A 27867-nucleotide genomic window follows, 5' to 3' on the forward strand; every position below is an offset into this window, starting at 1 on the left:
CACCATCTTCATGGCCTGGTAGGAAGCTGGCTGAATGGGGAAGTTATTGGACACCATCTTCATGGCCTGGTAGGAAGCTGGCTGAATGGGGAAGATATTGGACACAATCTTCATGGCCTCGTAGGAAGCTGGTTGAAAGGGGTAAGTATTGGACACCATCTTCATGGCCTGGTAGGAAGCTGGCTGAATGAGGAAAATATTGGACACCATCTTCATGGCCTGGTTGAAAGCTGGCTGAATGGGGAAGTTATTGGACATCACCATTTTCATGGCCTGGTAGGAAGCTGGCTGAATGGGAAGTTATTGGACACCATCTTCATGGCCTGGTAGGAAGCTGGCTGAATGGGGAAGATATTGGACACCATCTTCATAGCCTGGTAGGAAGCTGGCTGAATGGGGAGGTTATTGGAAACCATCTTCATGGCCTGGTAGGAAGCTGGCTGAATGGGGAAGATATTGGACACCATCTTCATGGCCTGGTAGGAAGCTGGCTGCATGGGGAAGTTATTGGACACCATCTAAATGGCCTGGTAGGAAGCTGGCTGAATGGGGAAGATATCGGACTCCATCTTCATGGCCTGGTAGGAAGCTGGCTGAATGGGGAAGATATTGGACACCATCTTCATGGCCTGGTAGGAAGCTGGCTGAATTGGGTAGTAATTGGACACCATCATCATGGCCTGGTAGGAAGCTGGCTGAATGGGGAAGTTATTGGACACCATCTTCATGGCCTGGTAGGAAGCTGGCTGAATGGGGTAGGTATTGGACAGCATATGTGTGGACTGGTAGGCCACTGGCTGAATAGTGTAGATATTGGAGACCATATGCATGGCCTTGTAGGGTGCTGGCTGAATTGGGCAGGTATTAGACACCATCGTCATGGCCGGGTAGGAAGTTGGCTGAATGGGGAAGTTATTGGACACCATCTTCATAGCCTGGTAGGAAGCTGGCTGAATTGGGTAGATATTGGACACCATCTTCATGGCCTGGTAGGAAGCTGGCTGAATGGGGAAGATATTGGACACCATCTTCATGGCCTGGTAGGAAGCTGGCTGAATGGGGTAGGTATTGGACAGCATATGTGTGGAATGGTAGGCCACTGGCTGAATAGTGTAGGTATTGGACACCATATGCATGGCCTTGTAGGGTGCTGGCTGAATTGGGTAGGTATTGGACACCATCGTCATGGCCTGGTAGGAAGCTGGCTGAATGGGGAAAATATTGGACACCGTCTTCATGGCCTGGTAGGAAGCTGGCTGAATTGGGTAGGTATTGGACACCATCGTCATGGCCTGGTAGGAAGCTGGCTGAATGGGGAAAATATTGGACACCGTCTTCATGGCCTGGTTGGAAGCTGGCTGAATGGGGAAGTTATTGGACACCATCTTCATGGCCTGGTAGGAAGCTGGTTGAATGGGGTAAGTATTGGACACCATCTTCATGGCCTGGTAGGAAGCTGGCTGAATGGGGAAAATATTGGACACCATCTTCATGGCCTGCTTGGAAGCTGGCTGAATGGGGAAGTTATTGGACACCACCATTTTCATGGCCAGGTAGGAAGCTGTCTGAATTGGGTAGGTATTGGACACCATCTTCATGACCTGGTAGGAAGCTGGCTGAATGGGGAAGTTATTGGACACCATCTTCATGGCCTGGTAGGAAACGGCTGAATGGGGAAGATATTGGACACCATCTTCATTTCCTGGTAGGAAGCTGGCTGAATGGGGAAGTTATTGGACACCATCTTCATGGCCTGGTAGGAAGCATGGCTGAATGGGGAAGATATTGGACACCATCTTCATAGCCTGGTAGGAAGCTGGCTGACTGGGGAAGATATTGGTCACCATCTTCATGGCCTGGTAGGAAGTTGGCTGCATGGGGAAGTTATTGGACACCATCTTCATGGCCTGGTAGGAAGCTGGCTGAATGGGGAAGTTATTGGACACCATCTTCATGGCCTGGTAGGAAGCTGGCTGAATGGGGAAGTTATTGGATACCATCTTCATGGCCTGGTAGGAAGCTGGCTGCATGGGGAAGTTATTGGACACCATCTTCATGGCCTGGTAGGAAGCTGGCTGAATGGGGTAGGTATTGGACAACATATGTGTGGACTGGTAGGTCACTGGCTGAATAATGTAAGTATTGGACACCATATGCATGGCCTGGTAGGAAGCTGGCTGAATGGGGAAGATATTGGACACCATCTTCGTGGCCTGGTAGGAAGCTGGCTGAATGGGGAAGATTTTGGACACCATCTTCATGGCCTGGTAGGAAGCTGGCTGAATTGAGTAATTATTGGACACCATCATCATGGCCTGGTAGGAAGCTGGCTGAATGGGGAAGTTATTGGACACCATATGCATGGACTTGTAGGGTGCTGGCTGAATTGGGTAGGTATTGGACATCATCATCATGGCCTGGTAGGAAGCTGGCTGAATGGGGAAGTTTTTGGACACCATCTTCATGGCCTGGTAGGAAGCTGGCTGAATGGGAAAGTTATTGGACACCATCTTCATGGCCTGGTAGGAAGCTGGCTGCATGGGGAAGTTATTGGACACCATCTAAATGGCCTGGTAGGAAGCTGGCTGAATGCGGAAGATATCGGACACCATCTTCATGGCCTGGTAGGAAGCCGGCTGAATGGGGAAGATATTGGACACCATCTTCATGGCCTGGTAGGAAGCTGGCTGAATGGGGAAGATATCGGACACCATCTTCATGGCCTGGTAGGAAGCTGGCTGAATTGGGTAGTAATTGGACACCATCATCATGGCCTCGTAGGAAGCTGGCTGAATGGGGCAGTTATTGGACACCATCTTCATGGCCTGGTAGGAAGCTGGCTGAATGGGGAAGTTATTGGACACCATCTTCATGGCCTGGTAGGAAGCTGGCTGAATGGGGAAGTTATTGGACAGCATCTTCATGGCCTGGTAGGAAGCTGGCTGAATGGGGAAGATATTGGACACCATCTTCATGGCCTGGTAGGAAGCTGGCTGAATGGGGTAGGTATTGGACAGCATATGTGTGGACTGGTAGGCCACTGGCTGAATAGTGTAGATATTGGACACCATATGCATGGCCTTGTAGGGTGCTGGCTGAATTGGGTAGGTATTAGACACCATCGTCATGGCCTGGTAGGAAGCTGGCTGAATGGGGAAGTTATTGGACACCATCTTCATGGCCTGGTAGGAAGCTGGCTGCATGGGGAAGATATTGGACACCATCTTCATGGCCTGGTAGGAAGCTGGCTGAATTGGGTAGTAATTGGACACCATCATCATGGCCTGGTAGGAAGCTGGCTGAATGGGGCAGTTATTGGACATCATCTTCATGGCCTGGTAGGAAGCTGGCTGAATGGGGTAGGTATTGGACAGCATATGTGTGGACTGGTAGGCCACTGGCTGAATAGTGTAGATATTGGACACCATATGCATGGCCTTGTAGGGTGCTGGCTGAATTGGGTAGGTATTGGACACCATCCTCATGGCCTGGTAGGAAGCTGGCTGAATTGGGTAGGTATTGGACACCATCGTCATGACCTGGTAGGAAGCTGGCTGAATGGGGAAGTTATTGGACACCCTCCTCATGGCCTGGTAGGAAGCTGGCTGGATTGGGTAGGTATTGGACACCATCGTCATGGCCTGGTAGGAAGCTGGCTGAATGGGGAAAATATTGGACACCATCTTCATGGCCTGCTTGGAAGCTGGCTGAATGGGGAAGTTATTGGACACCACCATTTTCATGGCCAGGTAGGAAGCCGGCTGAATTGGGTAGGTATTGGAAACCATCTTCATGGCCTGGTAGGAAGCTGGCTGAATGGGGAAGTTATTGGACATCTTCTTCATGGCCTGGTAGGAAACTGGCTGAATGGGGAAGATATTGGACACTATCTTCATGGCCTGGTAGGAAGCTGGCTGAATGGGGAAGTTATTGGACACCATCTTCATGGCCTGCTTGGAAACTGGCTGAATGGGGAAGATATTGGACACCATCTTCATGGCCTGGTAGGAAGCTGGCTGAATGGGGAAGTTATTGGACACCATCTTCATGGCCTGGTAGGAAGCTGGCTGAATGGGGAAGATATTGGACACAATCTTCATGGCCTCGTAGGAAGCTGGCTGCATGGGGAAGTTATTGGACACCATCTTCATGGCCTGGTAGGAAGCTGGCTGAATGGGGAAGTTATTGGACACCATCTTCATGGCCTGGTAGGAAGCTGGCTGAATGGGGAAGTTATTGGACACCATCTTCATGGCCTGGTAGGAAGCTGGCTGAATGGGGTAGGTATTGGAGAGCATATGTGTGGACTGGTAGGCCACTGGCTGAATAATGTAAGTATTGGACACCATATGCATGGCCTGGTAGGAAGCTGGCTGAATGGGGAAGATATTGGACACCATCTTCGTGGCCTGGTAGGAAGCTGGCTGAATGGGGAAGATATTGGACACCATCTTTATGGCCTGGTAGGAAGCTGGCTGCATGGGGAAGTTATTGGACACCCTATGCATGGCCTTGTAGGGTGCTGGCTGAATTGGGTAGGTATTGGACACCATCATCATGGCCTGGTAGGAAGCTGGCTGAATGGGGAAGTTTTTGGACACCATCTTCATGGCCTGGTAGGAAGCTGGCTGAATGGGAAAGTTATTGGACACCATCTTCATGGCCTGGTCGGAAGCTGGCTGAATGGGGAACATATTGGACGCCATCTTCATGGCCTGGTAGGAAGCTGGCTGAATGGGGAACATATTGGACACCATCTTCATGGCCTGGTAGGAAGCTGGCTGAATTGGGTGGGTATTGGACACCATCTTCATGGCCTGGTAGGAAGCTGGCTGAATGGGGAAGTTATTGGACACCATCTTCATGGCCTGGTGGGAAGCTGGCTGAATGGGGAAGATATTGGACACCATCTTCATGGCCTGGTAGGAAGCTGGCTGAATGGGAAGATATTGGACACCATCTACATGGCCTAGTAGGAAGCATGGCTGAATGGGGAAGATATTGGACACCATCTTCATGGCCTGGTAGAAAGCTGGCTGAATGGGTAAGTTATTGGACACCATCTTCATGGCCTGGTAGGAAGCTGGCTGAATGGGGAAGATATTGGACACCATCTTCATGGCCTGGTAGGAAGCTGGCTGAATGGGGAAGTTATTGGACACCATCTTCATGGCCTGGTAGGAAGCTGGCTGAATGGGGAAGTTATTGGATACCATCTTCATGGCCTGGTAGGAAGCTGGCTGCATGGGGAAGTTATTGGACACCATCTTCATGGCCTGGTAGGAAGCTGGCTGAATGGGGTAGGTATTGGACAACATATGTGTGGACTGGTAGGTCACTGGCTGAATAATGTAAGTATTGGACACCATATGCATGGCCTGGTAGGAAGCTGGCTGAATGGGGAAGATATTGGACACCATCTTCGTGGCCTGGTAGGAAGCTGGCTGAATGGGGAAGATTTTGGACACCATCTTCATGGCCTGGTAGGAAGCTGGCTGAATTGAGTAATTATTGGACACCATCATCATGGCCTGGTAGGAAGCTGGCTGAATGGGGAAGTTATTGGACACCATATGCATGGCCTTGTAGGGTGCTGGCTGAATTGGGTAGGTATTGGACACCATCATCATGGCCTGGTAGGAAGCTGGCTGAATGGGGAAGTTTTTGGACACCATCTTCATGGCCTGGTAGGAAGCTGGCTGAATGGGAAAGTTATTGGACACCATCTTCATGGCCTGGTAGGAAGCTGGCTGCATGGGGAAGTTATTGGACACCATCTAAATGGCCTGGTAGGAAGCTGGCTGAATGGGGAAGATATCGGACACCATCTTCATGGCCTGGTAGGAAGCCGGCTGAATGGGGAAGATATTGGACACCATCTTCATGGCCTGGTAGGAAGCTGGCTGAATGGGGAAGATATCGGACACCATCTTCATGGCCTGGTAGGAAGCTGGCTGAATTGGGTAGTAATTGGACACCATCATCATGGCCTCGTAGGAAGCTGGCTGAATGGGGCAGTTATTGGACACCATCTTCATGGCCTGGTAGGAAGCTGGCTGAATGGGGAAGTTATTGGACACCATCTTCATGGCCTGGTAGGAAGCTGGCTGAATGGGGAAGTTATTGGACACCATCTTCATGGCCTGGTAGGAAGCTGGCTGAATGGGGAAGATATTGGACACCATCTTCATGGCCTGGTAGGAAGCTGGCTGAATGGGGTAGGTATTGGACAGCATATGTGTGGACTGGTAGGCCACTGGCTGAATAGTGTAGATATTGGACACCATATGCATGGCCTTGTAGGGTGCTGGCTGAATTGGGTAGGTATTAGACACCATCGTCATGGCCTGGTAGGAAGCTGGCTGAATGGGGAAGTTATTGGACACCATCTTCATGGCCTGGTAGGAAGCTGGCTGCATGGGGAAGATATTGGACACCATCTTCATGGCCTGGTAGGAAGCTGGCTGAATTGGGTAGTAATTGGACACCATCATCATGGCCTGGTAGGAAGCTGGCTGAATGGGGCAGTTATTGGACATCAACTTCATGGCCTGGTAGGAAGCTGGCTGAATGGGGTAGGTATTGGACAGCATATGTGTGGACTGGTAGGCCACTGGCTGAATAGTGTAGATATTGGACACCATATGCATGGCCTTGTAGGGTGCTGGCTGAATTGGGTAGGTATTGGACACCATCCTCATGGCCTGGTAGGAAGCTGGCTGAATTGGGTAGGTATTGGACACCATCGTCATGACCTGGTAGGAAGCTGGCTGAATGGGGAAGTTATTGGACACCCTCCTCATGGCCTGGTAGGAAGCTGGCTGAATTGGGTAGGTATTCGACACCATCGTCATGGCCTGGTAGGAAGCTGGCTGAATGGGGAAAATATTGGACACCATCTTCATGGCCTGCTTGGAAGCTGGCTGAATGGGGAAGTTATTGGACACCACCATTTTCATGGCCAGGTAGGAAGCCGGCTGAATTGGGTAGGTATTGGAAACCATCACCACGGCCTGGTAGGAAGCTGGCTGAATGGGGAAGTTATTGGACACCTTCTTCATGGCCTGGTAGGAAACTGGCTGAATGGGGAAGATATTGGACACTATCTTCATGGCCTGGTAGGAAGCTGGCTGAATGGGGAAGTTATTGGACACCATCTTCATGGCCTGCTTGGAAACTGGCTGAATGGGGAAGATATTGGACACCATCTTCATGGCCTGGTAGGAAGCTGGCTGAATGGGGAAGTTATTGGACACCATCTTCATGGCCTGGTAGGAAGCTGGCTGAATGGGGAAGATATTGGACACCATCTTCATGGCCTCGTAGGAAGCTGGCTGCATGGGGAAGTTATTGGACAACATCTTCATGGCCTGGTAGGAAGCTGGCTGAATGGGGAAGTTATTGGACACCATCTTCATGGCCTGGTAGGAAGCTGGCTGAATGGGGAAGTTATTGGACACCATCTTCATGGCCTGGTAGGAAGCTGGCTGAATGGGGTAGGTATTGGACAGCATATGTGTGGACTGGTAGGCCACTGGCTGAATAATGTAAGTATTGGACACCATATGCATGGCCTGGTAGGAAGCTGGCTGAATGGGGAAGATATTGGACACCATCTTCGTGGCCTGGTAGGAAGCTGGCTGAATGGGGAAGATATTGGACACCATCTTTATGGCCTGGTAGGAAGCTGGCTGCATGGGGAAGTTATTGGACACCCTATGCATGGCCTTGTAGGGTGCTGGCTGAATTGGGTAGGTATTGGACACCATCATCATGGCCTGGTAGGAAGCTGGCTGAATGGGGAAGTTTTTGGACACCATCTTCATGGCCTGGTAGGAAGCTGGCTGAATGGGAAAGTTATTGGACACCATCTTCATGTCCTGGTCGGAAGCTGGCTGAATGGGGAACATATTGGACGCCATCTTCATGGCCTGGTAGGAAGCTGGCTGAATGGGGAACATATTGGACACCATCTTCATGGCCTGGTAGGAAGCTGGCTGAATTGGGTGGGTATTGGACACCATCTTCATGGCCTGGTAGGAAGCTGGCTGAATGGGGAAGTTATTGGACACCATCTTCATGGCCTGGTAGGAAGCTGGCTGAATGGGGAAGATAATGGACACCATCTTCATGGCCTGCTAGGAAGCTGGCTGAATGGGGAAGATATTGGACACCATCTACATGGCCTAGTAGGAAGCATGGCTGAATGGGGAAGATATTGGACACCATCTTCATGGCCTGGTAGAAAGCTGGCTGAATGGGTAAGTTATTGGACACCATCTTCATGGCCTGGTAGGAAGCTGGCTGAATGGGGAAGATATTGGACACCATCTTCATGGCCTGGTAGGAAGCTGGCTGAATGGGGAAGATATTGGACACCATATTCATAGCCTGGTAGGATGCTGGCTGAATGGGGAAGTTATTGGACACCATCTTCATTGCCTGGTAGGAAGCTGGCTGAATGGGGAAGATATTGGACACCATCTTCATGGCCTGGTAGGAAGCTGGCTGAATGGGGAAGTTATTGGACACCATCTTCATGGCCTGGTAGGAAGCTGGCTGAATGGGGAAGATATTGGACACCATCTTCATGGCCTGGTAGGAAGCTGGCTGCATGGGGAAGTTATTGGACACCATCTAAATGGCCTGGTAGGAAGCTGGCTGAATGGGGAAGATATCGGACACCATCTAAATGGCCTGGTAGGAAGCTAGCTGAATGGGGAAGATATTGGACACTATCTTCGTGGCCTGTTAGGAAGCCGGCTGAATGGGGAAGATATTGGACACCATCTTCATGGCCTGGTAGGAAGCTGGCTGAATTGGGTAATTATTGGACACCATCATCATGGCCTGGTAGGAAACTGGCTGAATGGGGAAGTTATTGGACACCATCTTCATGGCCTGGTAGGAAGCTGGCTGAATGGGGTAGGTATTGGACAGCATTTGTGTGGACTGGTAGGCCACTGGCTGAATAGCGTAGGTATTGGACACCATATGCATGGCCTTGTAGGGTGCTGGCTGAATGGGGTAGGTATTGGACACCATCTTCATGGCCTGGTAGGAAGCTGGCTGAATGGGGTAGGTATTGGACACCATCTTCATGGCCTGGTAGGAAGCTGGCTGAATGGGGAAGATATTGGACACCATCTTCATGGCCTTGTAGGGTGCTGGCTGAATGGGGTAGGTATTGGACACCATCTTCATGGCCTGGTAGGAAGCTGGCTGAATGGGGTAGGTATTGGACACCATCTTCATGGCCTGGTAGGAAGCTGGCTGAATGGGGTAGGTATTGGACACCATCTTCATGGCCTGGTAGGAAGCTGGCTGAATGGGGTAGGTATTGGACACCATCTTCATGGCCTGGTAGGAAGCTGGCTGAATGGGGTAGGTATTGGAAACCATCTTCATGGCCTGGTAGGAAGCTGGCTGAATGGGGTAGGTATTGGACACCATCTTCATGGCCTGGTAGGGTGCTGGCTGAATGGGGTAGGTATTGGACACCATCTTCATGGCCTGGTAGGAAGCTGGCTGAATGGGGTAGGTATTGGACACCATCTTCATGGCCTTGTAGGGTGCTGGCTGAATGGGGTAGGTATTGGACACCATCTTCATGGCCTGGTAGGAAGCTGGCTGAATGGGGTAGGTATTGGACACCATCTTCATGGCCTGGTAGGAAGCTGGCTGAATGGGGAAGATATTGGACACCATCTTCATGGCCTTGTAGGGTGCTGGCTGAATGGGGTAGGTATTGGACACCATCTTCATGGCCTGGTAGGAAGCTGGCTGAATGGGGTAGGTATTGGACACCATCTTCATGGCCTGGTAGGAAGCTGGCTGAATGGGGTAGGTATTGGACACCATCTTCATGGCCTGGTAGGAAGCTGGCTGAATGAGGTAGGTATTGGACACCATCTTCATGGCCTTGTAGGGTGCTGGCTGAATGGGGTAGGTATTGGACACCATCTTCATGGCCTGGTAGGAAGCTGGCTGAATGGGGTAGGTATTGGACACCATCTTCATGGCCTTGTAGGGTGCTGGCTGAATGGGGTAGGTATTGGACACCATCTTCATGGCCTTGTAGGGTGCTGGCTGAATGGGGTAGGTATTGGACACCATCTTCATGGCCTGGTAGGAAGCTGGCTGAATGGGGTAGGTATTGGACACCATCTTCATGGCCTGGTAGGAAGCTGGCTGAATGGGGTAGGTATTGGACACCATCTTCATGGCCTGGTAGGAAGCTGGCTGAATGAGGTAGGTATTGGACACCATCTTCATGGCCTGGTAGGAAGCTGGCTGAATGGGGTAGGTATTGGACACCATCTTCATGGCCTGGTAGGAAGCTGGCTGAATGGGGTAGGTATTGGACACCATCTTCATGGCCTGGTAGGAAGCTGGCTGAATGGGGTAGGTATTGGACACCATCTTCATGGCCTTGTAGGGTGCTGGCTGAATGGGGTAGGTATTGGACACCATCTTCATGGCCTGGTAGGAAGCTGGCTGAATGGGGTAGGTATTGGACCCCATCTTCATGGCCTGGTAGGAAGCTGGCTGAATGGGGAAGATATTGGACACCATCTTCATGGCCTTGTAGGGTGCTGGCTGAATGGGGTAGGTATTGGACACCATCTTCATGGCCTGGTAGGAAGCTGGCTGAATGGGGTAGGTATTGGACACCATCTTCATGGCCTGGTAGGAAGCTGGCTGAATGGGGTAGGTATTGGACACCATCTTCATGGCCTGGTAGGAAGCTGGCTGAATGGGGTAGGTATTGGACACCATCTTCATGGCCTGGTAGGAAGCTGGCTGAATGGGGTAGGTATTGGACACCATCTTCATGGCCTGGTAGGAAGCTGGCTGAATGGGGTAGGTATTGGACACCATCTTCATGGCCTTGTAGGGTGCTGGCTGAATGGGGTAGGTATTGGACACCATCTTCATGGCCTGGTAGGAAGCTGGCTGAATGGGGTAGGTATTGGACACCATCTTCATGGCCTGGTAGGAAGCTGGCTGAATTGGGTAGGTATTGGACACCATCTTCATGGCCTGGTAGGAAGCTGGCTGAATGGGGAAGTTATTGGACACCATCTTCATGGCCTGGTAGGAAGCTGGCTGAATGGGGAAGATATTGGACACCATCTTCATGGCCTGGTAGGAAGCTGGCTGCATGGGGAAGTTATTGGACACCATCTAAATGGCCTGGTAGGAAGCTGGCTGAATGGGGAAGATATCGGACACCATCTAAATGGCCTGGTAGGAAGCTAGCTGAATGGGGAAGATATTGGACACTATCTTCGTGGCCTGTTAGGAAGCCGGCTGAATGGGGAAGATATTGGACACCATCTTCATGGCCTGGTAGGAAGCTGGCTGAATTGGGTAATTATTGGACACCATCATCATGGCCTGGTAGGAAACTGGCTGAATGGGGAAGTTATTGGACACCATCTTCATGGCCTGGTAGGAAGCTGGCTGAATGGGGTAGGTATTGGACAGCATTTGTGTGGACTGGTAGGCCACTGGCTGAATAGTGTAGGTATTGGACACCATATGCATGGCCTTGTAGGGTGCTGGCTGAATGGGGTAGGTATTGGACACCATCTTCATGGCCTGGTAGGAAGCTGGCTGAATGGGGTAGGTATTGGACACCATCTTCATGGCCTGGTAGGAAGCTGGCTGAATGGGGAAGATATTGGACACCATCTTCATGGCCTTGTAGGGTGCTGGTAGGAAGCTGGCTGAATGGGGTAGGTATTGGACACCATCTTCATGGCCTGGTAGGAAGCTGGCTGAATGGGGTAGGTATTGGACACCATCTTCATGGCCTGGTAGGAAGCTGGCTGAATGGGGTAGGTATTGGACACCATCTTCATGGCCTGGTAGGGTGCTGGCTGAATGGGGTAGGTATTGGACACCATCTTCATGGCCTGGTAGGAAGCTGGCTGAATGGGGTAGGTATTGGACACCATCTTCATGGCCTTGTAGGGTGCTGGCTGAATGGGGTAGGTATTGGACACCATCTTCATGGCCTGGTAGGAAGCTGGCTGAATGGGGTAGGTATTGGACACCATCTTCATGGCCTGGTAGGATGCTGGCTGAATGGGGAAGATATTGGACACCATCTTCATGGCCTGGTAGGGTGCTGGCTGAATGGGGTAGGTATTGGACACCATCTTCATGGCCTGGTAGGAAGCTGGCTGAATGGGGTAGGTATTGGACACCATCTTCATGGCCTGGTAGGAAGCTGGCTGAATGGGGTAGGTATTGGACACCATCTTCATGGCCTGGTAGGAAGCTGGCTGAATGGGGTAGGTATTGGACACCATCTTCATGGCCTTGTAGGGTGCTGGCTGAATGGGGTAGGTATTGGACACCATCTTCATGGCCTGGTAGGAAGCTGGCTGAATGGGGTAGGTATTGGACACCATCTTCATGGCCTTGTAGGGTGCTGGCTGAATGGGGTAGGTATTGGACACCATCTTCATGGCCTTGTAGGGTGCTGGCTGAATGGGGTAGGTATTGGACACCATCTTCATGGCCTGGTAGGAAGCTGGCTGAATGGGGTAGGTATTGGACACCATCTTCATGGCCTGGTAGGAAGCTGGCTGAATGGGGTAGGTATTGGACACCATCTTCATGGCCTGGTAGGAAGCTGGCTGAATGGGGTAGGTATTGGACACCATCTTCATGGCCTGGTAGGAAGCTGGCTGAATGGGGAAGATATTGGACACCATCTTCATGGCCTGGTAGGGTGCTGGCTGAATGGGGTAGGTATTGGACACCATCTTCATGGCCTGGTAGGAAGCTGGCTGAATGGGGTAGGTATTGGACACCATCTTCATGGCCTGGTAGGAAGCTGGCTGAATGGGGTAGGTATTGGACACCATCTTCATGGCCTGGTAGGAAGCTGGCTGAATGGGGTAGGTATTGGACACCATCTTCATGGCCTGGTAGGAAGCTGGCTGAATGGGGTAGGTATTGGACACCATCTTCATGGCCTGGTAGGAAGCTGGCTGAATGGGGTAGGTATTGGACACCATCTTCATGGCCTGGTAGGGTGCTGGCTGAATGGGGTAGGTATTGGACACCATCTTCATGGCCTGGTAGGAAGCTGGCTGAATGGGGTAGGTATTGGACACCATCTTCATGGCCTGGTAGGAAGCTGGCTGAATGGGGTAGGTATTGGACACCATCTTCATGGCCTGGTAGGGTGCTGGCTGAATGGGGTAGGTATTGGACACCATCTTCATGGCCTGGTAGGAAGCTGGCTGAATGGGGTAGGTATTGGACACCATCTTCATGGCCTTGTAGGGTGCTGGCTGAATGGGGTAGGTATTGGACACCATCTTCATGGCTTGGTAGGAAGCTGGCTGAATGGGGTAGGTATTGGACACCATCTTCATGGCCTGGTAGGATGCTGGCTGAATGGGGTAGGTATTGGACACCATCTTCATGGCCTTGTAGGGTGCTGGCTGAATGGGATGTATTGGGCACCATTTGCATGGCCTGGTAGAATGTTAGTTGAATGGGGAAGGTATTGGACACTCTATGTGGGCCTGGTAGGACCTGGCTAAATGGGGCAGATACTTGGCACTAGCTGCGTGGCTTGGTAGGAAGCTGGGAACATGAGGTAGGTATTTGGTGTAGGTATTGGACACCATCTGTGTGCACGTGATTTGTGTACGGTATGGAAGTTAAACCTGCAGGACCTATAGTTGGCAGCTGTGCCTGTGTGATCAGAATACTCGAAGCCAGTCTCGAGCTTTTAGACAGTGCATACTTATAATTAAGGCGCCCTAATTACCGATTTTATTCAGACTTGTACACATGAATACAGATGGAAATCGCTAGGCATCCTTACTGTTCATGGTTGTTAAAAGCAGAAAAAAGCGGGTAAAGTGTTTTACTCTCCATGCTGTCAATCATGGCTTCGGGACCAATGGGTTTGACACAGAGTAACACACTGGGAATGGTATGTTTTGTTTTCCCCCTCGAGGTTGTTTAAATGACTGCAAATATAGTGTCGCGGTTCGTAGCAACAGCAGGGCAGCAGTTTTGTCTTTAGTCAATAATGGATCTTTGCTTGCTCTGCCAGAACCCAGCTCAGCGACCATCCCAAGACAGGCATCCAAGCACTACATTTTTCATTTCCATAAATGTGGAACAATTGTAGTTGCACATTATTATTTTTAAAGAGAAAAACATGAATGTGGATAAATCGACATGAAATGACCACAAACATGGAAAAATCCAGATAGAAATGATGAAAAAATGTAATGGCGTAAAACCGGGAGCCTTACTTGGAATACAATTATCATAACTACTGTTCGAATATACAAAGTACTGTTCTCTCAAAAGCCAGGACTGGGTTAAGGTGATTTTGAAGACATGGCTCAGGTTGGACTTACTGTGGTATATGCAGAGATATCGCAGTATCAGACTGACAGCTGCCGCATCTTGTTTTTGTTTTCAAAGGACTCTTGATTGGCTCCGGCTGCGCCTTGTACCCATTGGGCTGGAACAGTCCAGAGATCAAGCAGACTTGTGGAAACGCCTCCAATCAGTTTCATTTAGGTAAGTGGAGCCCTGGACCCAAGGTGTCACAAGCACACATTTCAAAGGTTGTTTACCTGCAGTGCTAGCATATCTGCATCAAAAAAGAGAAAAGCAACATGCCATTGTTTCAGAACCACTGCAATACTCCACTATAATTGTCAAGTAACATTGGTAGCCTACCACTTTCGTTAGCATCATCTCCCTAGTAAGCGACACTTCTCCATAGACTTCAACAGGATCCATGCAGGCTGCGATCTTCAGGTGACAGGTAGTTCACACCAATGGCTACAGGGAGCTAGGATACACAGACGATGCAGAAACTGGGGGGATCGGATCAATGACTGTTCAGAATCACAACATCTGCACCAGTGTCTCACGCCCCCTTTCTCTCTTCTTGCCACAGTTCTTGGTTTCAATGCTGTCGCCACACCTATGAGAATAGGCAATGCAAGTCTCTTAGACCTCAGATTTGTGCATGCTGTAATATTGATCTCTATAATTACGATATATCCTAAATAGTAACTCCTGCCCCCTTACCACTAAACCTTCTCCATAGTCCGTTCCATGCACGTCCATGGCACTATTTTCTCCAATGCCAATAAACCCATGAGTCATTTAGTATACACAACTACACGTGTGCACCATTGCAACAATTAGTGACGGCAACCTGATATTTTTGAAAGAAAAAAGCAAATCACAGATACATTTGTATAATATGCATTCTGATACATCCTATCCTTGGTCAACAGGAGTTCAGTGACATTATTTGCCCACGAAGCCGCTTGGCTGGCAGTATTAGTTTTAGAATTCTGTGTTAACTTTGAAAATAGCCTGTAGAATACACAAGTCTGAATTACTTTTTTCAACCTAAAAGGCTCAAGCAAGAGAAATGACCTTCGCGTGTCCAACACTTATCTAACGCCACTCTCCTCGGTGTGGTATCTCCTGTTGAGCCCTCACCAGTCTGGTCCGTCCTCACTTCGACTCTGAGTGTTTGATGAAGCTTGTTTGAAACAGTCAGATCATGTTAACATAAACTTGTTCCCACCGAGTAGTATAAACGGCATAACACCGGCACACTATGGGGCATGCAGCGATACAACCATAAAATATCCTTTACTGTGTCATGCCCTTCACACTGCGATTCATTCACTCACTATACGCAGTCTTTTACTAATCTGTTAGTGCGCTCTGCAAAGCCATTACTTTCGTGGTGATATGGAGGACTGATCTATGTTTTATACCAAAACCGCCCAGAAACGTTAGAACTTCTTGAGACAGAATCTTCCTGCCATCATCCTTAAGGACTTCGATTGGGAACCCGTCTTTCAATAAGAATTGAATTACTGTGGCAGTATTAAGTGATTTTTTTAAATCTCCCATGTACCAATTTACAGAAATAATCTATCATGATTCTGGCTGATTCTGGGTCTTCTTATACTCTAGTCGGCTAGGATGGAACCATGCAGGATGATTACACACTTAGCACAAGCCAGGAAAGAAAGACCAGGTGCAGAATGTGGGGAGAAATTGAATGAATTTGAGTGTGGCGGAGAGGTAACCCAAAGTGCTTCCCTATCAAGTAGAGAAGTTACAGCCATTAAGCCACGGAATAAAACTGAAGTGGGGCACTGACCTGGCTGTGCATAAAGGGAGCGATGTTCCCATGGAGATTAAAGAGTAATTGTGGCGGTATTGGGTAAGTTATATGAGGAGGGGTATAAAGGAATGTAAGTTGTATATGAATTGAGTCTAGTGAATGGCTGTCCCCTGTAATGATCACCCAAAAAGGGCAGATAGTAGGATTAAAGTGTGCGTTGATTTGCCAGACCTTACTTAATAAAGCCATCTGGGTTGACCGGTTTTGATGAAAGGAGCATTGTTTGTGTGCATGGATGGTATGCACACGTGAGAATTTCGACAAGATGTGATGAATGCACCCCTCTCCAGTCCCTTCATTTTGGGGTTTAAACGCCAAGGTGTTGGTGGATGCAAGACAGATGGGAGAGAGCCATGTTCAGCCAAAAGGAGGATGATGAGGGGTTTTAAATGGCCTTCATCTGCAACACATTTGCAGAAAGTGCGACAAATATCTCTCTTATAGAGAAGATGCCATTATCCTGTGACTGGGATTTCTGGGCTGCCTGGCATTTCAGTACATGTATCTGGGACATGCCATGTGATCACAAGCCTCTTCTGAACGCAGTCACCATAAGGGATCAGGCCGGGCAAACTTAAGATGAAAAAGATGGGTGGTCAAAACACAAGAATTTGATTTTGCTTATGAATATCTTTCATGGAAGGGCAGCCCAGTTGTTGATTCTCTATCACAACATGGGACATGTAAGGATGAGCAGAGTATCGAATAGAGGCACGGGTGGCCCATTTAGGGGGAGGTTGACATTATTGTGGTGGAAAAAGGTGAATGGGTGAGTGAATTGGCTAAAGATGAGGAGCTGAGCGGGTTGGCATGGTATAAACTGGCAGGTTAGCTGGGTAACGCTGAGTGGGACCACACCTTTGTGAGGAAAGGATGGGTTGGTGGTGTGTGAGCGGGATCTGGTCACGGTGGCAGACTAATATTCCAATGTTGTTCCAAGGGCCAGATAGTGTAGAATGCATATGCAGATCCCCTGGACAGCAAGCAGACTAAGAGATCATTGAAGCTAACATATTTGTGGCCTGTTATGGATGATGTAGTGCTTTGAATGACAAGACCCATGTTGTAACTTGCCTTTCCATTGCAACTTGCTCTAAGTACATGGAATGTTAGGAGTGACTACCATGGAGTGTTGAGTGAGTGTATGTTCCCTCCTGTGTGTTCTGAGAGTGTCAGTTGGAGATTGGTTGACTGAATAATAGGGTGCAGGTGGATGTTGTCCCCTAGTTACTTACCCAATGTCCCTATATGTGTCATTGTAACCTGTACCTGAGACTGGAGCTTAAGTAAAGATGGTTCCTGTTCCTACACCAGTCTCAGTGTCAGCTGTGCCCAAAACAACCCACCAAAAGAATGCCACATTTCTTCAGCTAGTAAAGTTTTCCACTCGTGGGTGGGAAAAGGTGGCGCTGCATCTCATTGGGCCACAGGATGTTTTGGGTAGCGAGGTCTGGTTTTGGTTGATTAGGCTTCAAAAATCAAATTATCTATGAGGTTATGACAAGGAGAATGATCAGTTTCTTGTTGGAGATGATTCAAGCAGGAGAGTGTTAAGTTCATAGGTAACTGTGCGCTATTTATTCAGTTTGCCAACAGTCTCTGCATTCTTGCAGTGTTCAAAAGTAACAATACCCCTTTGAAGGGGTTATCTGGTTGCTAATTGTAATGAGTAGCATACTGGTGGCCTTATAAATGGGCCACGTGTGCTTTACCAAAAGAAACAAAAATAGTGGCATTCATTTGTTAACAGTTATTTTACACTACACATCTGCTTGTGGGCCTGTTCAGCCCAAGGTTACTCTGTTGAACTTGTATTTCTGGCTCTTTTATACAATGTAGTAGTCTAGTGTTCCAATGATTGCCAGACTTTACAATCTATCAGGCGGGGGTGTTCCTCTACGATGCCAGTGCTACAATTCAAAAGCAGACTGATTCTTCTTGTATCAGGCGAATGCTTAAACTTGGAACCTCATGGTTTGGTTTCCCTCAGATCTCTCGACCAAGTTCAAGCCGTTGAAAGTGTTCTTGCCAGCGCAGTAGAACGTTTCTTTCCGCAAATGCTTTTCAGGTGCTGTGGCTGTTGAAGTGCTTCTCTGAATCTGGGGTTGCTGTTGAGGCTGGAGCTGGCCATGGGGAAGACTAATGGACTGGAACCCATGCCTTCTGTGGTACTGATGATCTCGGCAGCCCATTTTACAATACTAGTCACATACTCACGCCTCAGTGTTTCAATGTTCACGCCTTCTCAGGTCAGTATTTGCTTAGTGGTCACAGCCAGATGTCTTGGTGCAAATTGTCTAGAGATCTTTCTGCTCAGCTGGTCCCATTGGGTTAAGGGAAGAGAGCACCATTTGGAGCTTCTGTCTGGTCACAGAGAGGCATGTGTACAGACACACTCACTGTCTTGAAAAGATGCATCCCAGTAGAGCCTACTCACAATTCCTCTTAGATTGGTCTTTCCTTCTTCTGTTACAGGCCTCATCCTCAGGCTCAGCTTGTGTTGATAGAAAAGGTAGGATGAATGCCTTTACTATGCCAGCATTCATTTCTCCAATGCTTACTTTGTCACATTTACTTCACCAGACATTTACTTTGTCAGCATTCACTTCGTCAGCACTTACTTTGTCACATTTACTTCGCCAGACAGTTGCTTTGTCTACATTCATTTTTCCAGACATTTGCTCTCTCTACATTCACTTCACCATACATTTACTTTGTCTACATTCACTTCACCAGACATTTACTTTGTCATAGCAGGGGCAAAGACTCTGCACCCCCTTCTTTTATTTGTCATATTCTTCCTCCAGCTACACCTTGACCCCAAAACCTAACCGTACGCTATCACTAACCAAATCCATCACCATCTTCCCATTGTGAAGCTGCAGACAAAGTAAAGGAATGACAAAGTAAATGTTTGGCAAAGTGAATGCATGGCAAAGTAAGTGTATGTAACGGAGTACAAGGGTGATATAGAAAAGGTATTGGTTCAGCCCATCGGATTAAGTAGGAATATTGCAAGCAGAGTGCCATACCAGCTCCCAGTCACAGGGTTAATTCAGTCTTTTAGTGACCATCCAGTCACTGGTGGTGACCACCTTCAGACCTTGGAAGGTATCATCCAAGACATTCTATGTGATGTGAATTCCAGCAAAGACTCCAGACACCATCTGGCCAGATTTGGTCATGGCCTTGTAGCTCTTTCTCTCGAAGGCAGGCAGAAGCTGGTGCAAACATGTTGTTATACTGGTTTACATAACTGTTGTTTTGGGGTTGGCTTGTAGCAGTTGCCTAGAGTTGCAAAAACAAATTTGCATGGATGTAGATTGCATCTGCTTTACGGATATGTCACTACCCCCTCCTTTTGTATTGTTCAGACATTGTCATTTGCTGAAAGGTATAATATGACATGGCATTTATAATGCGCCTATACAAAACGGTTTCAAGGTGCGACGAGGCAAGGGGAGGAACAGAGGGAAGACAGTCACACCGATCTTACTAGGCCAGGTGACATTGAGATCGCGCAAATGTAGGGGAAGGGAGAATGAGAAAGTGCAGAGGGCAAGGGGAAGGGGGCAGTGCAGTACATGGGATCGACAGTAAAACTAAAATAGAATACTAAAAACTTTAAGCGAAAAGTGCAGCCAGCTGGTGTAAAGTGCAGGGGTAAGTGCAGACATTAGGTGTAAAGTGCTGGTAGGGGACTGTAGGGATAGAGAAAACAGTCTCCAAGTGCGGGGGTTGCCAGGGAGGCAGTGCAGGTATGCAACTGGTGGGGGATGGGGACTGGGTCTGAGATCAGAGGGTGGCCAGGTGACCAGTGCAGTTAAAGTTTCAGCCAGGAGTTCAGCAGGGGAGAGGAGGAGAGAAAGCAGAAGCAAATAGGAAGGGTTTGAGGTGTTTCCGGAAATGGAGATGGTTCTCCTCAAGTTTCAGGGAGGCAGGGAGGCTGTTCCAGAGGGACGCCCCAGCCGAAGAAAGAGATCTACCACTAACTTGTTGCTTGGAGAAGCGACTGACCCTGAGGGAGTAGGAGGTGGATGAGCAAAGAGCTCGAGAAGAAAGATATTTTGGGAGAGAGAGTTGAAGGTCTTGAGGCCCCAGGCCCTAGAAGACCTTGTGGACAATGATAGGGTTTTGAACTTAATCCTCACAGCCAGTGGGAGCCAGCACGGAGATTTCAGTCCTGAAGAGATATGATCCCTGGGCTTGAGGCCAAGCACAAGTCTCGCAGTCCTGTTCTGGATGAGTTGCAGAGGGAGGAGAGTAGAAGCAGGCAGATTTAGAAAGTGGCTGTTGCTGTAGTTCAGCCTAGGTGAAGAATGAAACTAATTGATTCTGCTATGTAGTAAATTTAATGAGTACCAGATGTCTGAGGCTTAGCATAACAGTGTTTGTTATTCTCAGTTTTATGTTTTAAGTTTGGGCCTGTTTTCTTAAGATATTTAATGATTGTTTCTACTTGCAATGATATAAACATTATTGCCTGAACTTAAGTCATGTCTTGAAGTTTGTTGGGGCATTTGGAGCTCAATTTGACATATGACATTGAACGCTTATTAGCTTTGCAAGTGCTTGTTTCCCTTGTTTCTAACTTGTGATATGCATAAGATATTCACAAATGAGGTTCTTTATAGGCCTGTAATACTGAACACCAGCCTGTTCACAATTTCTCTACACAACCAATTCTTTCTACTTTGGAAGTCTGAACAATAGATTTGTCTTTAATTACGCTCTCAAACAAAGGCTCAGTCGCTGCTCATGACTGCAGGGCACCCTGTGGGGTAAAATACAGCCCCCATATGCCATAACTAAAGAGGCCAGAGTGATTGTGGAATCCTATTGAAGTCTAAAGCCAGCACAGAAATGGTGATGTCAGACATGAGGCCTATTGAACGAAAAACAGGCCTAAATCTCAAAGGAAAGAAAGTTTGCTTAAATCTCAGAAGTGCAAAGATTTCCAATGCATTTCAGCAAGGAAAAGAAAGACATGTGGCTGACAATGCTGATTTACTAAATCCATGGAAAGCTACACTTTTTACTTACATTGACAAATAAAAGTGTGTATATTATATTCAATGTAATCCCAGATTGTGATCCCGAAATCTCCAGTGAAACCAAGCTTCTTGCATTTATAAGAAATAAAATAACTCCCTTTTTCCTCATCCTAAATGACAGTACACAGAGAGAAGTGCCTACTTGGATTTAAGGTGAACATGGTTTTGTTATATAACTGCCCCCTACATATGGCCAATCCAGAAGTGACACTCATGTCTTTTGCAACTGTGAGATTAAAGAAGTACATTACACATGGATATAAGGCCCATGTGCCTTATAAAATGTCATGCATAAAGCACTGTGTGTGAGTTAAAAGCCATTTCTTGCAGAATTCTCCATGCTTCTGGTCCTTTCTTCTGAAATTAAACTTTGACCTCAAAGGCCTTCCCTCTGCTGGTCCTAGACAGGGAGGTCTGGTTGTCAAAATTCAATCACGTCCATTGCTTAAAAAAATACAAAGAAATTCACTGCCTAGATTTAAACCGTAGTGGAAATAGATAAAGCCATGCCTGTCTTTTTCAGCAGAAGTGACTTTGAGGTCACAACTCCCATAAATTGTGCATTAAGGGGCAGCCAGAACAGTTACAAGGCCACAAAGGGATAGGCTTAGATAAACATGAGCCAGCATCTGGCTGGTCACATGTTTAAGGGGAAATACAACCTAAGAGAACAAAGGTGGGGGCCAAAGTGAGCGAGGCATGTGAGGCTGGAGTTTAGTTAATAGAAAAACACATTTATATTGCATAAAAAGGGAAGCGTATATGCCAAACTGCTAATTCCAGTTTTTTATTAAAGATGACAGTAACCCCCTTTGAACCATGTGTGATAAACATAACAGAAGTTACTAAGGAACATTTGATTTGGGCCTTCCCTTGATTCCAAGAGATTTGAAAGTTGGTGTGAGGGTGAAGGACAAAATTAACATGGGAAACATGAAGTGGCATATTTTCCATTGATACGGCTCCTGAGTAAAGGAAGAAAAAACGTATCTCTGCATAGGGAGGGTGTGCCAACTTCAGATTAGCATCATCTGATTGGCCTTAAAATGTAGTTCTTCAAAATATATCCATACATGTAAAGATTTGAATAATGAGGGTACTTGCCATGTTGATAAATGTTCAGTGTTTGAACATGCCAAACCAGCATGTCAGTTTAGGATGACAAAGCTTTCTCCTCCCACAGCTTTGCTAACTCACACACCTCATCTCCGTATCCTATTAGCACACAGGTGGGAGGTGGGTAGAGAAAACCAACCAATCCCTTCTGCAGGAATCATGATATGTTTGTGGTGTCATGTGCCCTATAAGTAAACCAGTTTCCATCAGAACTGGGCTTTTTCCATTTTATACCGGGAGGTAACCTGCTGCAAAACTCTTGTGAGAAACACCCAAGCAGAGAGGCCCCAAATCTTGCATTGGAGACAGGGACAATGAGACATACAAGCTGACTGGACCCCTGAGAGAAGCCCGAGGAAACTATCCTTAACTGACACCCTTGCTGTCCCAGAGGTTCCCTGATTCCCATTACAAGACCTCTCCTGTAAGTAAAAATATCCCAAAGCCATAGATTGTGTAGTAAGTAAGTAAGTATTGTTCTAGTTATTTCTCCATAGCAAAATACCATGTTTGTATGTGTCTATCCTTACATATTTAATTAAAATAAATAACTTAATTCCCCTATAGAACTCACAGATGGGTTTTGTTAGCATTTGAAACTAACAAGCTCCCCCCAATGTGTTTTGATCTGTTATAGACATAAAGATTTTATTGACTATTGGTAAGAAAACCCCTGACTTTGGCTCAGAGGGGGGGTCCTGAATCCAAAAGAATGAATCCCCAAAACCTTGTTTCCAAATGAGTTTGCAGGGTGCAAAACAAAATTACCCATTGACCCCCTGCATTGTAGATCAGAAGTGTGAAGCCTTGCATTTCCTTTGCATGTGTGGTGGAGAAAACAAAATTGCCTGTTTATTCCCATTTTGCTCTGACCCAAACCACAATGCCTTGCCTGTTCTTTTTCGCTGTGGCAAAACACATTTTCCCATTGCTTTTCTTTCCCTCATATTTCATCTGTGGTAATAAGTGAAAAACTATTTTTCCCCTTGAAGCCCTTTTTCAAAGAGTGCATTTCTATCAGAATTCAAAACAATGTTTCCATTGTGTTCCCACTCTCTGCCACTGTCCTTCAATTCGGAGGGGTCTAGTCTAATTGATGTTGAAGGGTGGGTGGGGGTTGCTGGGAGAAAAAGCATTATAGCGAAATCAGCAGTCACTGGGTGTCTTGAATTGTTCTTTTTCTTTATTGGTGGGTGATTTGAAAAGAAAAATGCGGGAAATTGTGACTGTATATCTCAGTATTATCTCTGTGTTGATGCCATTAAGTCAATTTCGTTCTTGTGTTGCCACAGCATTGGTGGCTGATGTTAGTCTGTTTGTCAAATTTGGTTTAAGTAAATAAATACATCTATATTCTTACTATACAACGGCCTGGTTCCTCATCCATTGTGGCACCAGGCATTTGTTGGGGCTGGGTGCGAGATGGGTTGTAGGCCTTCCCAAAGTGAACCTGAATCAAAATCATAGTTATTTGTTGTGCACCACCTTGATTGGGGTGAAAGGAACTCCCTGAGTTCAGTGTGACCGCATGATAAACCACGAGAAAACTGGGGGGTCATGCTGGGATTGATAAAGAGTTTTCACTCATTACAGTGCAGTATCTGCAGACTATTAATTTGGGTGTAATTGCATTGCAGTGGATGGAAAGTTCTGTTGCATTGTGAAGGCGCCATTCAAACCTGTACCCTAAATTTCAAGGTGGTGTGTAGATAAAATAGTGTTGATTTGAGTTGTCATTGTGAGTACAAACGAACCAGGAACAGGGTTGAGATTTTGCCCTTGCACAGAGAGCAAATTAGGTGCAGAACACATTTCAGAATGAGCTACGTAGAAATCAATTTGGCTATGAAGCACCTTCTATCCAAAGTGTTTAGTAAAGGTGAATGGGTAGAACAGGAGCATGACATGTGGCAAGCTAGAATGATGCAGGAGGATACCTCTGCAAATGATGATATATGACAAGATAATGGGCTGTTGCATCAGGCCCTGACAGACTTTTATATGACACAGACCAGCAGAGATGAGCAAATTAAAATCGCTCAGCTCACAGCATATATGTACTTCCATATGATGATCATGGAAGAAAGATACCAAGATTGTGTAGCCTCCCTGCAAAACCAATCTGAGATTTTGGATTGAGCACAGAGAGAGTTGAAACAATTAGGGGAAAATGCGCAACAGAGCCAACATTCAGAGTTGAAATTAGAAAACATTATTCAGCAGTTAAAAGAAGGGTTACTGACACAACAGCAAGCACATTTAGAGCCAGAGACTCAATTTTCTGCACTGAAAGGGGAGTATCAAGAAGGTGTTGAAAACATGAGTGCGAGTCAACAAAAATTAAGTGAGCAGGTTGTGCACAATAGAACCTGTTAAGAGGACATTTTTGCATTTCAAACGCAGATTACACAACTGAAAGCCAAAAATAGCCAGTTGATCATTAGGGATGTCAGTTCTCAGGGTGAATTCGATCAGATGCGCAGAGATCTGAATGCTCTGAAACACCAGAGAGAGCAGCTGAGGGAACAGAATAGCAAATTGTGTCAGGAGAAAAGTACTCTGTTTCACAAAGTGTGTCAGTTAAGGATGGACATGGAGAAAAGTGAGTTATGTTCTCAGGAACTGACGTACATGAGGATAGAATATTAAAAAAAATATACCAGGTGAGGCAACCAGAGTTTGACATAGAGCAGGAAACACAGGACAAAAGTGCATGAAGGGAGGAGATTAGTTTCCTGCAAAAGAAGAGGTCTGAATATGCCCAGACAACACACACCTACAAGAAATAAAAATGAGTCCCTTTGTGAGGAGAATAAGGGACTCAGTGACCGTGTATTGGCAAAAAATAAAGTGCTAGAAGCTACTCAAGCACTGGTATCAGAGTTGAGGCCTCTATATGACACCAAGAGATAGGGGCTGGGAAAAACAAATCTGAGAGATTGGAAAAGGAAATAGCCAAATACAAAGAGGCTTTGAGGCACCCCGACCAGTTAGAGTATGGAAAGGCACCTTCCGATCACCGAGTGATGACCTCTTTACCTGGGACCTAAAGCCAACTCACCACATTATATGCACAGAGTGCTGCTAACTTCATGTCTGGCAGTTTTCAAGAACAATTCGAATATTGTATCAATTTGGTTGCAGACACCTTTATTGGAATGGCGGTTGATGCCCAAAATTATTCTATTGATTTAGGCAATGAGATTAATGGACCAATTCCAAATGACTGGTACAATTCTGATGACGATATCCCTCCGGAAAAGATTTTCACCCGGCAAGGGGGGGAATCTCTTGTTGTACTCCTCCTGCCCTTATGGTGTGGTGGAGGTGTCCTGTGACATAAGGAAGGAAGAGGTGGTATTTCTAGTCATAAGTGACTACCTCCCATCCTTGAAACCGCATGTCCAGGCCTGCACCATAACAAGAGATCTCTCCACCCAACTGGAGATACCGCTGAAATTGCCAAACCCAAGGTCTTTCCAGGCTTTAAGCAGATGGTCGAAGAACTAATCAATCGCTCATGCCTGTGAGACCGAGGAGCAAAACCAAAAGCTGAAACAGTTGTTTTTTAACCTGTTTTATGGTAAAGAACTAGAGGAATTTTCCAAGACTTTTTCTGACAGAGTTACAAATCAATTATCAGTGAGTATGTTTTGTGTCCTCCTGACCAAGATAGTATGGGGTCTGTTTTGATCTGATCATTTTATATATACGCAATATTGTGAAAGGTTGAGAAAAAATATAAATCTGTATGGTCATAAATTAGTTAGAGGAGATGTGCCCTAAGGTGAACCAGACACTTGATTAGCAAGCAACAATAAAGTGTTCCAATGTCTCATTGGTATATTGGACCAATTGACCAAGCCAAAAATAAAGCTATGACCTATGCCATAAAATGGTGTAACTTGCACCAAAATAACTTGCAGCAAGTCACTAACAGAGCTTACACCTTTGTAATAGGATTCCAGTAAGCTTAAAGATTTGGAGGCCCTTGTCTCTCTGCAGTTACACAGCGAAAGTTCCTCATTGTAAGTTTTAGTTTAACTTATCTGAAATGGGTGTGTCAGCTGGGTGTGACCTAACAAAAACTTTATTTTGCGTGGAGGTGTCAGTGATGTGTGTAGGCGTGCATGGTAGACACATCCGTAAGGTGTACGTTTGCTGGAATGCACTAAACCTTTCCACTGCTTCAAAAACCTATCTCCTTTGTCATACATTACACCTGCACATTTTTTTTATAATTGTTTTTTTATAACACACCCAATACCAAAGAGGTTTCTAAGCACAGACCCAGGATTCAAAACTGTGTTGCTCTGTGTCATCCTGTTTTCAAGAGGAACGTGTTGCCACTGATCTATACTACCCCTGTTAATAATGGTGTTAATCGGTTCTTTGAAGCAGGAAAGTTCAAATCTGATGATGGAAGTGAATGGGATGGATGGAGAAAGTATCGAATTGTGTGGGAAAAAGCAATTGAGAAATGTAATGTTGTTGTTTTTCTTCCACATTCACGTGTAATAGAGTGCTGTCCGCCTCCAGAAGTTATACAGCCTATTTTGAGGTGTGTGTTTTTTTAGTAAATCTGGCCCAAAATACAGTGGATTTTGTGGAAAGTGTAAGTTCCGCCTGATTGCACTCTTTTCGTCTTTTAATATCACATTTTTGCATAACTGTTTTGGTGTAAGGAATGAGAAAAAAAAACTGTAGCTTGTGAATTATCCGCTATTAAGATTTATGTTTTTAATTATTTTTTTATAACACGCCTAATATCGTACCAGAGTTGAGTTTCTAAGCATAGAATCAGGATTCGAATCTTTGTTGTTCTGTGTGGTCTTGCTTCAAAGACTAGCGTGTTGCCTCTGTGCTATCCTCTGTTCGCTACCTCTAACTTGAGTTCATTACATGTTTCTATACCTTGAGAAAGCAAAATGGATTCCTGCGACATTTAGGAGTTCGACTTGCATTATTTGTGTCCTTTTCAAAAACAGGATTCCTACATTTATAGAGTCCTTTGCCTCTAATATTATTTTATAACTCTTTTAATTAAGTAACAATTCAGAAACATCAGAATAACTCATACAAAACTAAAACAGACCCAAAAGACAGAGCATACGTTCAGTGTAGCCGTGATGGTCCGAGTCCCATTGATTACCATGATGTCCAAAACCGCCCGCCTATCGCCAATCCATGCATAAGAGAATATCTTCCCCCCCTGCTTCAACCCCTCTCTTCCCACTTGCCCCATATCTTCTGAAACTTCTTAAGGTCTCCTCTATGCATGTATACAATTCCCCCAGTGACCAGCAGAGATCCATGCCCTCCTAACACATGGCTAGTGGCTAGATCCCTCCTTGCCAATACCAGCTCTTTGCTGATTAGTCGTTTGATCCCCCCAGAACTCACTGCTGCCCCCAAAATATGCAGAACAGCTACCTTAAGACATCTTGATATTTCATTCAGCCTGGGTAAGATACACAGGATCTTTTC

General features: G+C 46.7%; 1 protein-coding gene across 1 annotated transcript in view; it reads left to right on the plus strand.

Annotated features, from left to right (window-relative positions):
* The window catches only part of LHFPL1 (LHFPL tetraspan subfamily member 1), a 413296-nt gene that overhangs the window by 259328 nt on the left and 126101 nt on the right, over positions 1-27867 (plus strand). Inside the window, exon 3 of the mRNA XM_069612594.1 lies at positions 14470-14568. Within this exon, the coding sequence (XP_069468695.1) occupies positions 14470-14568 (99 nt within the window). The remainder of the gene's footprint in view (positions 1-14469; positions 14569-27867) is intronic.

This window comes from Ambystoma mexicanum, chromosome 5p (genome assembly GCF_040938575.1).
Source record: "Ambystoma mexicanum isolate Mex_15411 chromosome 5p, UKY_AmexF1_1, whole genome shotgun sequence".
In the NCBI taxonomy this organism is placed as follows: Eukaryota; Metazoa; Chordata; class Amphibia; order Caudata; family Ambystomatidae; genus Ambystoma; species Ambystoma mexicanum.